This window comes from Zootermopsis nevadensis, unplaced genomic scaffold (genome assembly GCF_977971745.1).
Source record: "Zootermopsis nevadensis isolate Lab colony 2312 unplaced genomic scaffold, Znev_1.0 Znev_ptg000006l, whole genome shotgun sequence".
Taxonomy (NCBI): domain Eukaryota; kingdom Metazoa; phylum Arthropoda; class Insecta; order Blattodea; family Termopsidae; genus Zootermopsis; species Zootermopsis nevadensis.
The window spans coordinates 11,485,135-11,500,515 of record NW_028259138.1 but is presented as its reverse complement, the minus strand read 5'-3'; the positions used below and the strand labels follow the sequence as shown (position 1 = coordinate 11,500,515).

General features: G+C 40.2%; 1 protein-coding gene across 3 annotated transcripts in view; it reads left to right on the top strand.

The window, feature by feature from the left end:
• The first annotated feature begins 1,246 nt into the window (after positions 1-1,246).
• The window catches only part of pan (transcription factor pangolin), a 411,083-nt gene continuing 396,948 nt past the window's right edge, over positions 1,247-15,381 (top strand). The window contains exons 1-2 of one of the 3 annotated variants that reach the window (XM_087343684.1): positions 1,247-1,618; positions 1,836-1,914. In XM_087343684.1, coding sequence (XP_087199810.1) covers positions 1,469-1,618; positions 1,836-1,914 — 229 coding nt within the window. In that variant the 5' untranslated portion in view covers positions 1,247-1,468. The remainder of the gene's footprint in view (positions 1,619-1,835; positions 1,915-15,381) is intronic. The other 2 variants (XM_087343685.1, XM_087343687.1) reach the window with 2 other exon arrangements.

The window sequence follows — 15,381 nt, the reverse complement described above, 5'->3', positions numbered from 1 at the left end:
GTGAACCAAAGAGTAGAACAGAACAGTTAATTGAGATTACGGAATACATGACATTAGTCTATTCTTTAAGCCCCCCCGAAGACATTATCCACGGCTCACGAAGAGCACATGATCCACATGTCTAATGTGGAATGAAACATCTTACGTTCTTCCCAGAATTTTTTGTTATGGTGTAAATCTTCTGGTTCCATAAAAGCAAGCAATTTCTTGACGAACCGAATTCCAGTCTCAGAAATAATTTGTCATTTAGTTGTGAAATCTGAGTTTTCGTCTGTAAAATTTATTTTGTTATGACTTATTGTTCAGTCTGACATGGTCATTAGTTTTAAACCCTGGATCTTTATATTATAATATACAGGCTCACGTTGCTTTATATTGTATTATAATTTATTTTTGAATGTAGCGATTGTCATATACGACACCGTTTCCAGGAAGGAACGTAACATTTTCTGCACAAAAACATTACAAGTTCAGTCAAAATTTTAGTTCTAATTATAGCCGATTAATTAGTTAGGTACAACAGGAAATAAATCCTTAGCTAATCACCAGGTCTGGGGTTCTCCCAGGTTCCTTTACAGATGATATGTTAGGGATTAATCGGCCAAGATTAATACCTCTAGTGCTGGGTTAAAAATTTGTGGAAATCTACATCTAGTCCCGGAATCGGTAATTCATAATTCCATTCTTTGGAAGTGTAGTTTAGCGTTCTCCTGTCTTGTGTGAATGGGCGTACGAGACGGCATGTTTTCGTGATGTGCTTAAACAGAATAAATGAGTCACGTATGAAGTTTACAAGGGATTCACAAGTATGCTGTATTGTTGCATACTCTCGCCTCCATCTAGATGTTGAGAGAGAGGAAAAGGTTTTTTTTTAGTCGTGTGATACGTGAATGTATGGTGGACCGTCAAATGTGGTCGGACAATTTTTGTTGAAACCAGGCGACAGGATTGAATTACTTGCACGACAACCAGGAAAATATTTATGAATAATTTGTTTGAGTATTCTCAATTGATTTTTGTTTTTAATTATTGGTTAGCACTACTTTTGTTTGCGTTTCCATTCTTCTTCTGTTCCGCGATCAGCGCTTAGCGGCCACGCGTCGAACTTGCTCAAGTTCGGATTTGCCCGGCACACTTCGTCTTTGCCGAACCGGCTGCCATTACCGCGGTTCGCGCGGCGAGGGGAAGGAACCATCAACATCAAAGCGGCACGCTGATTGGTCGGCAGAGAGTCACGTCCGACGGCGCCCAGACTGCAAAGCGCGGGCCGGCAAAACGAGCCTCAGTCAGTCAAGTACACAGTGGGATGGCCGGTCGCGACGGTCAGGGTGTTGATGCTGTTTTTACAGCAGTTATACAGTGATTGCGGAACACTGCTTTCTTTACCCTTCCCCCTAGTGCTGCCCCGAAAACACACGGGGTAGGGGAAAGTCAGTGCTTTATTTTTAAACAAGAGTGATTTTTTAAAATGCCGCATGTAAGCAGCGGGGGTGGGGGAGACGATTTAGGGAGCACCGATGAGGTTAAAGTTTTCAAAGATGAAGGTGAAGATGAGAAGAGGTCGTCTGAAAACTTAACCGAAGAGAAAAGTAGCTTGATAGACCTTACAGAATCTGAGGTACGTAGATTGGAGTGCTGTGTAGTGCAATTTACCTCATGGTGACGTATTAGTGCCGTGTGTCGTCAGGTTAATGAGCATGTTTGTGTTTGTACGTGTGGTGGGATGGACAACGCGTGTTAAGGCGAAAGAAATAATGAGAGGGTTATTTCTTATAGGCCTACAAGAGACATCCATAAGGGTGAACATGTGTGAGATGTGTTCATTTGTTTTTCAGGAAAAGAGCGGATCGTTACCCGGACAGAGCTATACCTCCAGCAAGAACGCATCGCGATCAGATCACAGCCCTGTTTTTGGTGAGTACAGATACGTGAAAGTATTCGTATATATGACGTCTGTTCGGGCCTCGTGCCGTATTTATTGTGTGCGACGAGGCAGGCTGGCAAGATGGTGGGTAAGCAGAGAAGAAGGGGGGTTTTTGAAGGTCGCTGGCAGGGCCTTCTTAACAAAGCAACGGCAGGCAGCGCGCTCGGTGAAAGGCTATGTATAACGAGCTGGGCGACTTGGCGACGTTGCCCTGCGATACGGACAGGATGAAAACATTTGTTCGTTGTGGGTGGATTTTGTAAGCGGGCTCGGAGGCTAGTGCTGTGATCGCTGAACGGCCTAGTCTTTGCCGACAGATTGGACTCGTAGCTAGCGGTGGTTTGGGCCTTGTTCCGTTTTTGTTTAATAAGAGATTTATTGGGATCTCAGCACCAGTTTAAAGTAGAGCCTGTGCCGAAAACAATGGCAGTGATGATGACAAGCGCAAATCTTTTGAAAGGAACGTGTTGGCAATGCGATGTGCGGGATTTTGTTATAATCTTTGACAAAAATTATTTAAATTCTTTTATTTGTTTTCGAAACACGAGGAACACTTGTCAATTATTTACCGTTATTTTAATTGTTTTTCCACCACGTTTAATGCATAATCGTGGAGGTACCGTTTCGTACCGATCAAAGATATTCCCAACAATAATAACAGTCATTCATGAAAACAAATTTATCAAGGAGAGATTGAATTCACAGTACGTTTAAACTAGACATTATGGAGAAGTGTATTTTCTTATTAACTGATTACTATCTGAAAACATTAGCCGATTATGTTGGAATGTAAAAGTAACGGATGCCTGATTCCGTTTTATGTGAATAGTGTATTATAAATTGCGTTGTTCTTCGAACGGGTACATCACGAAAGTTTAATGGTTTTGTCGCTTTCCGAGAACAGTAATAACAAAAAAGTGTAAAATCACAGCAAGTCAGTGATTCCTTGGTCATGTGTCTTTGTTGATTACATGGTTTCTAAAATTTATCTTGAATTATCATCATTTTTTAGCACACTTTTGTAATCAAGTAGTGATATTTCTAATTGATTGAAGTCGCGTACAAATGCTTACGTTTTGTACTGATTATTTGGACCTCACCCCGCGTCAACTGCCTCCATGGACGAGTCCTTCTTGCAGCTAATAATTATCCGGTCAAGAAATCCGCGTTGTTCATAGCCTTCTTCTCAACAGCCCGGCCACAGGATACTCTCTGAGTCCCGGTGTTCAGTTTTCCGCAGAGTAGGTCGCTCTGAATAAATCTAACCCATAGTAATGTGTAATATTTCCTACGTGCACTTTTCTACAACCCCCCAAACCGTATTAATTTCACCGTTTATGTAGCCAGGAAACATACGCGGCGAACTGGAAACAATGGGGGGGATCGAAACAGCGTGTCAATACGCGAGCAAACATTTTTAAAATGCGATACCAAAAATGAAATGTTGCCATTTTTATATTTCATTGTCGTGTTCGCGTTACATGAGACTACAACAGAATTTCACGTAGGAAATGTTTTGGAATTATTTGTAAGATGTTTTATTCTTTCTTTCCGCTCGTTTAGTAAGCAAACAGGGGGTGGGGGGCTTGAACAAGGGGGCCTAGCTTTGACAACCGTAATTATTGAAGGTAGTTGCAGCTTTGGCTGATGCCTGGCAATAAATAACCTTAGAGAGAAGGAAGATAATAAAAAGAGTGTGGAGATAAAACAGACATGGTTTATGATTGAGGGCCCCCTTTCCTTTGTAGCCTCTTTGTCCCTGACAGCAAGAGAGAGAAGGGGGAAAGTTTTTGGATTGCTTTACCCCCCCCCCCCGCCCCCCCCGCCCCCCCTGAGTTTAAGGATAACCAAAATGTCCAAATCCTTTAGAGCTGTAATGACGTATTTAATATGAAATTATTGTTGACTCGAATAAAATTCCTTACCGTATTATTTTAAGTAAGTTTGTGAACCTCGTGGCGTCCGATTTTTTTTTCGTAGCCGAACGTGTTTGCCATTTACCATTGTAACCTAATACTGTCTAGAATGAAGGAAACGTAATAATTGTCTCAATAAAGGAACTTTTTTAAAAAAAAGAATCTTGTGTTATGAAGATTCTGTTCATTGTTTTATCAATGCAATAAAGAGATATTGAACACGTAACTTTCAAAGAGGTCTTCTTCCTTTTTTATGCCTAAAATTAACTGGCATTTTCTGTAAAGCAACAATGGCTTTGTGTACGAGATGTCAATTACGTAGTTTAACAGTTAACAATAACACAGTAAAATGACTGTATTTTTTAGCTGGCGATTCTACATATTCGTATTTTAATTTTCGTGGCTTATGAAAGTAATTAATTATTTTGTTTCCACTTCCGCTCTGAAATGACATTGCGCAGTTTCAGACTAATGCAGTTAAATGAACAGTGAAGTATGGAATAATTGCAAAGTTACTGCCCTTAACGTGTCGCCTGTGTTTTTATCACTTTTTTAAATCGTGCCACAAATTGAAGAGGGGCATATGTAACCGTTTTTGCTAGTGACGTAATCGTACAACTTATAATTTTTTTACCTGCGTGCATCTGAGAATGTGATACATTTTAATAGTTTAATTTTCTGCTTGGTCAGAAGCTGTACGAATAATTTATGCCTGATTAAGAATTTCCAATAATTCGTAGCCATCGGTTGTGGAACGTACGATTAAAATTTAAGTTCGCTTGAAACGTAAGTTTAAACAATTTATCTATTTTATGAAATGAATAGAATTTGAGATTTGACACTAGACGAGGACGATTTTGGAAGATAGAGAAGGTTATTTGCGTGTTAACTTTGTCGTAAATTATAACCTACAATGTTCTGGTTTCACGCAAAAAACTTAAAAGTTGAGAAGCTCAGAATGTATTTTTATAGTCTGTGCCGACGGGATAGGAGGTCAAAGGACTCGTTCACACAGAATAAGTAAGTTAATTGTACTCATTAACTTACTTTTATTACGTGGCAGAGATTACAGCAGGATTATTTAATTTATGGTGGAGCTTCTAATCAGTTTAAACAAAAATGTATTTCTTTGTAACGATGACGTCATGAGTTTTGGAGTCTTGTAGACTCGTAGATGCCGGCGTTTCGGAGAAACATACTCTCTCCATCTTCAGGGAACCTAGACGATTAAGACTCTATTTCGAAACCCAGAAGAACATTCTCACCGACTTGAAAACTAAAGGGTCTCGTATTTTTTTTTGTATATTTTCACAAATCTAACGTGGTAATGGTGTTGAACTTTGTACTAGACGTGTAGTTAATTACGTTAAACGTGGGTGGTTGAATTATTGCCTGTCAAGGACTTTACTGTTTACAATGCATGGTTTTTTCGTTGAGTGTACAAATTGGCGCGATAATTTTTTTGTGTTGGGACGTTCGTTACAGTTGGTATTCCTGCGTTCCGACACGATCCCTTTTAATATTGTGACGATTAACTTTTAGTGCAACAAATTAACTGTTTCACGTGTATAAATGTTAATAATTTAATAAGGGGATGTACTGAGTATAATGTGTGGACCAACGTACGATACTTAACGGTAGTTTCTTGTGGAGACCGAAGTTTCTGGCCGCGTCTGATTGGGCAGTTTGTGCCCGCGACCATAACCAGACCGGTTCTGAGGCTCATCAAACTCCCTCTCTGCTTGTTAGGGCGATGAATGGGTCTGCGACGTGAAACTGACTATTTAAGTCATTGACAATGAATGTCGAGGCTTATGACGGACTTTGGTACAGAGTGATGTTACGTTTCGTAAGTTTGAGACGTAAAACCTGCGTTTAATTGTGACAGGGTTGATTGGGCAACCAATGATGCAGAAATAGACTAAATTTATCCGACAGTTGTCAAATAACTAACTTTGGGGGGGGGGGCAAGTGTTTGAATGTGTGCTCCTTAGTCAGGGCAATTGCACACCTCGTGGGACGGTGACAGATGAACTAATCATCTACTCTTGTTTCTTCCAAGTGAACTTTTTCCTTGAGGTTTACAGTGATTTTGTGTCGTTTCCAGTGTTCGTTAGCCCTCGTGGCGAGTGGGCGAATGTGTTATTGAGATTTGCCCACGACATTGAAGTCTAATACCAAATTGAGGTCTGTTTGGAACTTTAAGAAACACGATTTCACATTCCATAATCCTGTTGGGCTGTAAACTGAACTGTATTTTTCCACAAAAAATGCTGGAAATAAATTGTGTTGAACAGATAAACATTTATAACCACATATTTTTTTCAAATATTTTTTTATAATTTTTTTGAGGGGGGTAGCAATCGCTTTCATAAATGAAATAACTTTTTATTATTTGATTCAGTCAGTTCTTACGTGAATTTATCCGGGGAGGGGGCTGTTAATTTTGGTATTTATCTGTAATTTTTTTGTCATTACGTAAACGTAATCTCGTGACAGTTTTTATAGGAAGAGAACACAGACAAATATTAGAGCCGCGATTATCAAATTTTAGTTTACCTGTAGCTACATTCACTTTTTATGTTTATTCACGGGCCACAAGGTTTATAAATATGGACAATTTATTGAAACGTCGTGGAAGTTTTTTTAAATGCTATTAATTAAGCCTGACTTATTGCCAGTAATATTCCTTCATTAGTCTGATATTTCACACTGTTTTTGCTTGAGTCATTTTTCAAGATCGTAGAATTTCTGTTCGCTTCGCTTGCATTCCACCATGTGTTCAGGTAAGACGTGGCCTAGTCACTGATTTGATGTTCTTCATCAAGCTAAACGGTTGCTAACAGCAACAACTGCTACCAGATACTGCCATTACCAACCAAGACCTCTTAGAATCGTATAAGGCCCGCACAGAACAAGTCGGCATGCCACAGGTTGAGAACCCATCCTAAATGAACACAGTAACAAATTCACGTGTTAAATTATTTTATCATTTGTTCAGGAACTTGGTTGGTTTGATAAAACTTTGTTTTGTTCGTAACTCGAATATCTGTAACAGTTATGGCTAAATATTGGCATTTCTGGAAATTTAAGCTAAAAATTAGCATTGGGGACAATATTTATACCCTCGGTGGACGAATAATATGGTAAATTTAGTGCTATTACAACGAGGAAATCCATGTGCGTTCTCCAGGTTACCCTCTATTTAGTTATGGTGGCATCAGGGACCTTGTTTTTGAGAAAAACACAGACTTTTGATGGATGCGTAATGGAAGTAAGCCACTATGATTTGGGATGATCGCTCATATTCTTTGTGCTGTTGGTGGTTTACGTTGCGTGTTATATAATTGACTCAGGTGGTAGGATTGTTCCACTTTTTAGTTTTAATCGTGTTAGACCTAGTTATCGAGTTAACGAGTTTTACGACCACGGCATTTTAATTGGTATTGCGTGAATTAAAATTACTTCTAAATGTCTGTGAACATAAAAAGTTTCTGTTTGAAAAAATTATCGACAAATAAAGATTTATTTATTTATTGTTGAGGCCAAGGATTCGCAATATGGCTGTCGTAAGTGTGTTTCTTGCTGAAACTTAAGACGCAGAGCTACGATTTACAACAATTTGGCGCCTGGAAGATGTTACTCGCAAAAATTAAGCCGGTCCGTAATATTTGGCTTCGTAAAGTTTATTTATTGGTTTGTCTGAAATATACTGTATCTGGTATGTTTCGCTGTATAGTCTCTTAAAAATTGACCGACGTTTCAGAGGCACTTACTACATCCATCATCATCGCACTGATGACGGTGGCAGTAAGGGCCTCTGAAACGTCGGTCACATCCTACATGACTACACCCTCCTTAACAAGTTGAAAGATATTATTAAGATGGTGAAGCCTGTAGTTGGACCCACGTAAACACACATTTGTATTTTAATATTGTACTCCCATCTATGCCTAGCTCTTTCAAGTGGTTTCTTTCGTTGAGGGTTTCACGCGAAAATGTTATTCACCTTTCTCAGTCGTGTCTACATCATCTGTTTAATGATCTTGGTAACAGAAGCAAGGTACAGATTATGAAACTCCTCATCCTGTGTAGTTTTTGTGCTACATCCTGTCTCTTAATAACACAAACAAGGTAAACTGATACTAATAATAGTACTCATTCAAGTTGTAATACTCATTCGATATATTACGATTACGAAAACTGACTTTATGATCGGTTTTAAGACGAAGATTTGCAAGGGTGGGGCTTGACGTAGAAAGTTGACTGACCGAGAACAGTTGGCCTCTGAACAGTGACGTAAAGAACTAAAACATCAGACCTACTTAACACAAGGAAAAAAACACATTGTAAAACGAAGTATTAAATATCAACAGAAATTGATAGACGAAAGGAGCTCTTTGCACTAGTTATAATAATTAAGTTACAAGCTGCGCTGGAACAATATTACAATTTATAGCTGCTTTGTTGTGAAAACAAATGAACGTCGGCGTATCGGTAATTGCAGTTTATTCTGAGTTTATCGTAAGAGGGCTACGAATCGTCACGTACCACATCACTTAAATTAAACACAGTAACTTACCTCCATTGTTTCCAAAGAGAATGTTTTCCGTTCATTTGTGTTACACGCTCTCCTCTCCAATCCGTCCTACCTTCACCACATTAGTTAACGATTACGAATTGTGAAGTTGAATCTAACATCTTGCAGAGGGTAGTGATGTGTCTATTGGAAGAAATTATTTTCTTTAAAAGAGCCTAACTAATGCTCATTCTTACCTGCCTTATCCGCGTCCATCTGCCAGTATTCCCACAAAAGATTCATAGGTTGTTAGGAACTGATGACGAAATATAAAATTCTTTTTGAGCAGTATTATCTTTGTGGCCAGCTGTTAAGAGGCTGGTCCTGTCTTCAGAAACTGAATCCTCAGATCCTCTTAAATGTACTTACTGGGGTATTTCTTCACACAAACCCCTTTCACATGCGGAGTTCACTTAAATGACATTCTGTCCCCTTATTATCTACCTGGAAGACAATGAAAGGAAAGTTCCCGTTGTTGCGTCCAGTATAATTGGCGGATAAAATCACTCTCTAAGGGCTGGATGACTGGGGTTTCATCCCTTGCTAAAGCAGCCAGGTTTCTCTTCTGAAATTCTGGTACTGACCATTCTTTTTCTTATCTAGAAGGTACACGATGCTGTTTCCTCGTGGAAGTTTACGTTCACGCCCGTCGGCGTCGGCTGCCTTCTGGGCTGTAGCGCCGTGTAGTCTGACGTTTCGGGGGTGTTTGCCGTATCCATGATCAGGGCGAATGTTCTAGTCACGCTGATGATGGAGGCAGACATGGGATAGTTTGTTTAACCTCGTAGATCTTTGTTCTAGGCGCGGGAGAAACAAGAATATTTTCGTTAGAAAACCTCTAGATAAAGGCCCACTGGGAGACCTTTCTTGTATATTACGTGGTGTTAAAATAAGATATTTATTGAGGGTGAATTGTGAAGAATGCGGGAGGGAGCGGTTGTAGCACAAAGATTTTAGGGACGAATCAAAACAGCGAAAGTGTTGTCGGGATACCGTGTCACTTCGCCGAGAATCGATCCCAGAATATCCAGAAACATAAGCAGGAGAGTCATTACCAAACCGCGACTTTCATTGTGAGGCGTAGATGGCAAGATAATATTAAAATGTACCCGAGAAAACCAGTTTGAGAGGATATGAACGAGTTCGAGCTGGTTTTTGCATATGATCCAGTTATAAAGCGTCCAAGTCTCTTAAAACGTTAACTGAATTCAGGATATGCAAAAAGTATTCTCATTAGCATCTTATGGTTCTGAAATGCGATTTCAAGTACGTATCAGCATTTTTTACTTTCAAAATTGATTACATTAGACCACGATCTAGTGCTTGAGGAAAAGTTGTCCTTGTTATTAATTAAGCGTTGTCTAAAATAATGGAGCTACATGCCAGATAGCTGTCAAATATTTATTCTGATTCGCGTGAATGTCTATGGAATGTTCCCATCAACATTCTGAATTCACCGGCCATTAGTTATTGTTTAGGGACGTGAAGGCGTTGGTAGGTGACGGCAACAAGAGACAATGGCATTCTTTGTTACCTGTTCTGATTTGGAATTTGAGATTAAGAAATTGATACTAAATAGACGATACAGAAGTAGAGTACAGCAGCTCGTTATGATGTTTGCTGCTACGTACAGGCCACGCGGTGGGACTAATTTCCGGGCACCGAGCTCTGGAATTTGCTGACGTCAGCACGCCCTAGGACTTCCAGTATGTACAGAGGGGCGAAGCGGTCGGAGCTTGAAACCGACGACTCGCCTTTTGCTGGTGATTGGGGTCTAGAATGCGTATGGCGTTGCTTACATGAAGCCTTTACATATTCAACGTTTGGTGGTGGTAGCTAATCTTGTTCCACGCCTTGGCTTAAAGTGAGATACCAAGTTGCACACTCATTTTCAACAATAGATATAAAAATATTCTCCCACATAATAATCAGGTTTTAGACAGACCAGTTTTCACTCTGTTATAATTTGTTACGAAAATTATTTCACAAACGAGTGTGGCGTTTAGTATATTCTGAATTTCTTTAGTCGTATTTTGTCGTCAGCAAAATTTTTGTTTGTTGGATATCCCTGCAGTCCCAAAGCTCCCCTCTCCAGCACTTCTGGACAAACCCGCCCTTTCTTTGGAGTAAGCCTTTTCCAGCTCGCAACCTGACACGTTTTGGAATGTCCTATAACACAGCCTGCCCACTTGGTAGCTTGGCATTTTCAAACAGCCTTCTCTCCTACTTTGCCTTCTTCTGTCTGAACTGCAGGGTCATTCTATTACTCGCCTGGGTCGTAAATTCTGGCGAGTTTGACAAGTCTCTTGCATGCTGCCTGCCTGCCATGCTTCGTTTCTTTTCTTGGTTATGCCAGCTCCAAGGCTTGTCAAGTTTAATGGATCCTCGTCCTTGTGACTGTAATCTGTACTGTTCGTTTTAAAGCTTAAATTCGTCACTAAGGCTTTGTTAAGTAATTTTGTGAACCCATTGTTTTGTAAGTTAATTGCACTACGAAAGCGATAAATGCCAAATACTGTATCAGTATGAAAGTAGGCCAAAACAGAGCCAACTCTAATTTAACGAAGCCCATAGAACGGTGACAAATCCGTATTCGCATTCAGGAGGTCGTAAGATAAAATTTCGGTCTGAAGTCCGGCTATCCTCCGTATTTTTTTTTTTGTGGGTTTGTCCAGTTACTCCGGCCGAGATACTGCCTTAAATTACGCCATGATCTCGTCCTTCAATATCCTTTTCAGTGCATATTTCTTAAATAATGGTTTCATTTGATGTTTCATAGCCTTGAGATACAGACATCGTCGTTAAATAACCCATAAAACTAGCCAAACGCAAACCAGAACTCGTACCAAACCGGCTTTCCCGTAGAACTAGAAATATTCCAAACTTGGAACAGTACGAAACCACATTGATTTTGAACCAGTTCACAATCTATCTTTGAAGCGTCCTTCGTATGTAATGTGGAAACAGTGATCTAACAGTTGTTTTGTGTGGTCGTTAAAAGTGGTACAGTGGACCCCTTGCATAACGAATTTAAGTCGTTGCAGGAAAAACTTCGTTATGTGAAAAATTTGTTAAGTGAATTTGGGAAATACATGTTAAAGGCCCAATTCGTTCCGAGACCATCGTAACGTAATCTTTGTGACCTTAGAAGATTGAAACACTATACAAGTAAGCATTCTAAGAACATGGTATAAGAGTTAGAATTAAGAGAAATGTAAAAGCACGAAGTCTGCGTGAGAGAAGTTTCCACAACCAAAACGCAACAAACTGTAAATGTAAATAAAGATAATTGAGCTCCACACGCTGATAAATGGGCTTTGCCGATTGGCTGAAGCCTGCTGTGTGTACTTAGGATCGCTCTGGTTGGTGCAATTGACGACCGCGTGCGTAAGCAATTCGTCTAGAGGGAGAATTTCGTTTTGTGCGTATGAGAAGCCTTTCGTTTAGCGAACATTTTTTTTATTCCATTACTTCGATATGAGAAGGCCCACTTATCTTTCAGAGGAGGACGTGTGTATATTTCATTCAAATTCATGACTGCACCGGAGTGGGCAGTTTATGATGCGACATACCCAAGACCTTGGTGATTTATACCGGTCACAAAATAAACTATTGTTAAGGAAGTGGATATAAAAGTTTACGATGGGCTTGCTATGTACTTCGTCGAATTTGGCAAAAATTTTCCCGTTCTTTTCGTGAGGACACTGGTTTAAGCCGGGTCCACATCTACGCGGCATAGCTTATTGTAATCGACAAACAACTTGCGCGCTAGAAAATTAACTGAGATTCTACTCCTAGTAATGGAAGATGTATTTGAATGTGGGATGCAGCTACTATCCAGAATTGAATCCTGAAATAAATTTTCTGCAATGCCTGACCATAACTTTTGCCTCGACCCCTAGGAGTTGTTTGTAATGGTCACTCACGCAACAAGTAGTTTGCCCACATCTGTACTATATTAACATTCGTCTGGAGTACTTGGACAGAACGAATATCTTAGTAAGGACATCCATTACCCCAAGGAAGATTTAGCTGGGTATCTCCGGGTTGGATATTACTCCTGGGAATTGGAAAAGTTGTTTAAAAATTCTGGATTTTCGTGACAGTTTATGGTTGATGCGCATTAAGAATGCTACGTATACATTTTTTTTCCGAAATGGCAGAAGTGTTTTCAGTAGCAGACCTACGTTACACACATATTCGTTATAGCTGAACAATTGATTCGGTCTGACTAACGGGTTTATCTGCAGAGTCCAGTAATGCAGATTTTAAAGGGACCCTTTTGCGTTGGACTTTTTGGATGTCGAATCCCGGATGAGGCCTAGAGCTTTTTTGGTGCCTGTTGTAACTTTTTGTCGTCGGCATGGTAATCATTTCCTATTCATCATCTTCACCTAGAACTTGTTAATTATCCTATCGACCGTTCCGCAGCGGACATGAGAGTCAGAAATCAATGACGCAAAGCCAAATCCCTTTTTGACGGAAATACGTCTTAAGGAAGGGTCATTCGGCAAAAAAAATGGGAACGAAAAAGTGTAACCTGGTTACCTAGGAAACGTCGTGTTTACTCGGCATTGTTGTTACCTAGAAAACGTCGTCTGTTTACTTGTTGTTACCTATAAAACATTTCATTACATTCAGCTACCACTGACCCATCTTAAGCGTAACTAATTCAAGTTAAATAAGCAAAGTCTTAATCAAACTTATCTCAATTGTAAAGCATGTTATTTATATTTATTTAGTGTTCTGTCTGACGACAGGTCCATATGAACAGGATCCTTCCATCCTTTTCTCGGACTGGGACCTGTTCATATACTTTCTTGGCTGATGATCCAGAAGTGGTTTGCCATTGCCTTCTTCTGTGTGTGAATGGAGTAATTGTTGGGATGCCACGGAGGAAAACTCCGTGTCGCCTAGACCACGGCCTTGCCCAACACAAGTTATAAATTCGGGCACCGCCGGGAATCGAACCCGAGACCCCAGGATTACAAGGCCAGCGTTCTAACCGCTAGACCACCGTATGAAGGAAATATTTAGAATAAAGCCAATTTATAAACTTCCTTTCCGTACAGACGTATTTACGTCAAATTCTCCGGAACCGTGGTTCCACTGACAATTTTTTCTTTCTGTCTGAAATCTTTTCACTTTTCACTTTTCACTTTTTACTTTCTTTCTCATTCGGTTGTGAACCGCGCCTGTTACAGGTATCCAAGTGACCTGTAATTTGACCCACTGTACCCGCTGTGTCACTGAACTATGCCCACTCTCGCACTCTCACACGCTGTCACCATCGAGCTCTGGATGCTGTTCGATTGTAAATCGTAATTGGCAATGTCAGCCAGCGCACAGAATCGTAAATGTTTCTTCTGCTTAAGTACCTTGCTATGAAGTCAAACGAAGGATGTTGGAGCGTAAGTTCCATTGTTTTTGAAACGTCGTTACTTTGTAGTGTTACAATGCCATTGGGGGGTGATCGCGAACCGATTTTGGATTTACGGGTTCCTGAACGCCGTTTAATGCAATTAACCCGAGTTACTGCTCTAATGACAATGCAGTTGCGTCAGTGTAGGCTGCTGGTCTTGTACAGGATGATCGAAAAATCACGTAGCACATTTCTGACATGTTTTGTTCGTCAAAAAATGAATTACATTGAAATTATAAAACAAAAATCATTGTCATATCAAGTGTCAAGAATTGTGCACCGCGTTCAGTGTTGCATGCATTCGCCGTACCACCCTGAGGAGAAAGTTTCTCATGAGTTTCGTGGAGAGCGTTAACAAAGTTTGTCGAATATCATACAAATTGTCAGTTAACTAACACTCGATGTCTACCGGAACAGTCTCTGTCCTGCACGTTTCCTGTGTCATGGAAATGGTTCACCAGACGAGATACTGTCGATTTGTTGTGTACAGGACAATCGGGAAATGTATCCCTAAACTGAACCTCGCAAGTTAAGATCTTGATGGTATTTAGTGTTCGACAGTGAACATTTCGTTGCACTTTTGAAAGACACATCCTTGCACTCCGGCTGTTGGCAACTACGTCCACTGAGTACATGTGAGAGAAAATTGGTAGCTTCGCGTACACATTCTTTGGTAAACAGCCGCTTGTAGGAGGAGCCTTCCGTGGTCCCAAAGCATGTCTGCAATGACTCCATGAAACAGAATCCTTGAGAAACTGACAGTCGCTCAACTGAGCCTTATATAGAACCGGAAGTCAGTTTGTGCCTTCCTGGCTCCTGCCTGAAGTGTAATCTAATTTTTCTGTTGGTCTGTAAGGGCGAGAAACTTGTCCTGTAGCAGAAGGGAGGACACGAATTGACATTGAGGAGGATATTTGGATGTAAGGTAGAGGACGTAATCGGAAACCGGTTGAAATTACGTAACTTAATGAGGGAATTTGTATTATGCTCCAAATACTGCAAGGTTGATGGAGTCAAGGAGTATGGGATGGGCGTGACATGTAGCTCGCATGAAATAAATGAGATGAAAGCCCGAGCGAACGATACCACTTCGAAGACTTTGTGTGTGGGAAGACAATATTAAAATTGTCAGAGTATGGACTGGTTTGATCTGGTTGAGGAATGTTACCATTGTTTGGCTCCTCAGTGTTGGAATGCACCTTCAAAAGGCGCAATTTTTAACCTACGAAGATGGAATTTTTCCGTCGAATTAGTTAGAAACATTGCGATAACGGTATGTTGAGCAAATTTAATTAACTATGGGGCCGCTATAAACTCAGACAGAATTTAAAATTTTTCTCAAAAGTTGTCCTCTTTAATCAAAACTGGAACGAAGTATATTTTAATTTTTCTCACAGTTTTACTCATTTAAGTGTTACCAACTTTGCACAAATTTTCTAGGCTGCGTCTTCATTGTGAACTTCCAAAAATTTTAATTTGTTAGAGTAGCCGTCACCAAATTGAATGCTTCAAGGTCACAGGAAAACCATACGTAGTTGCG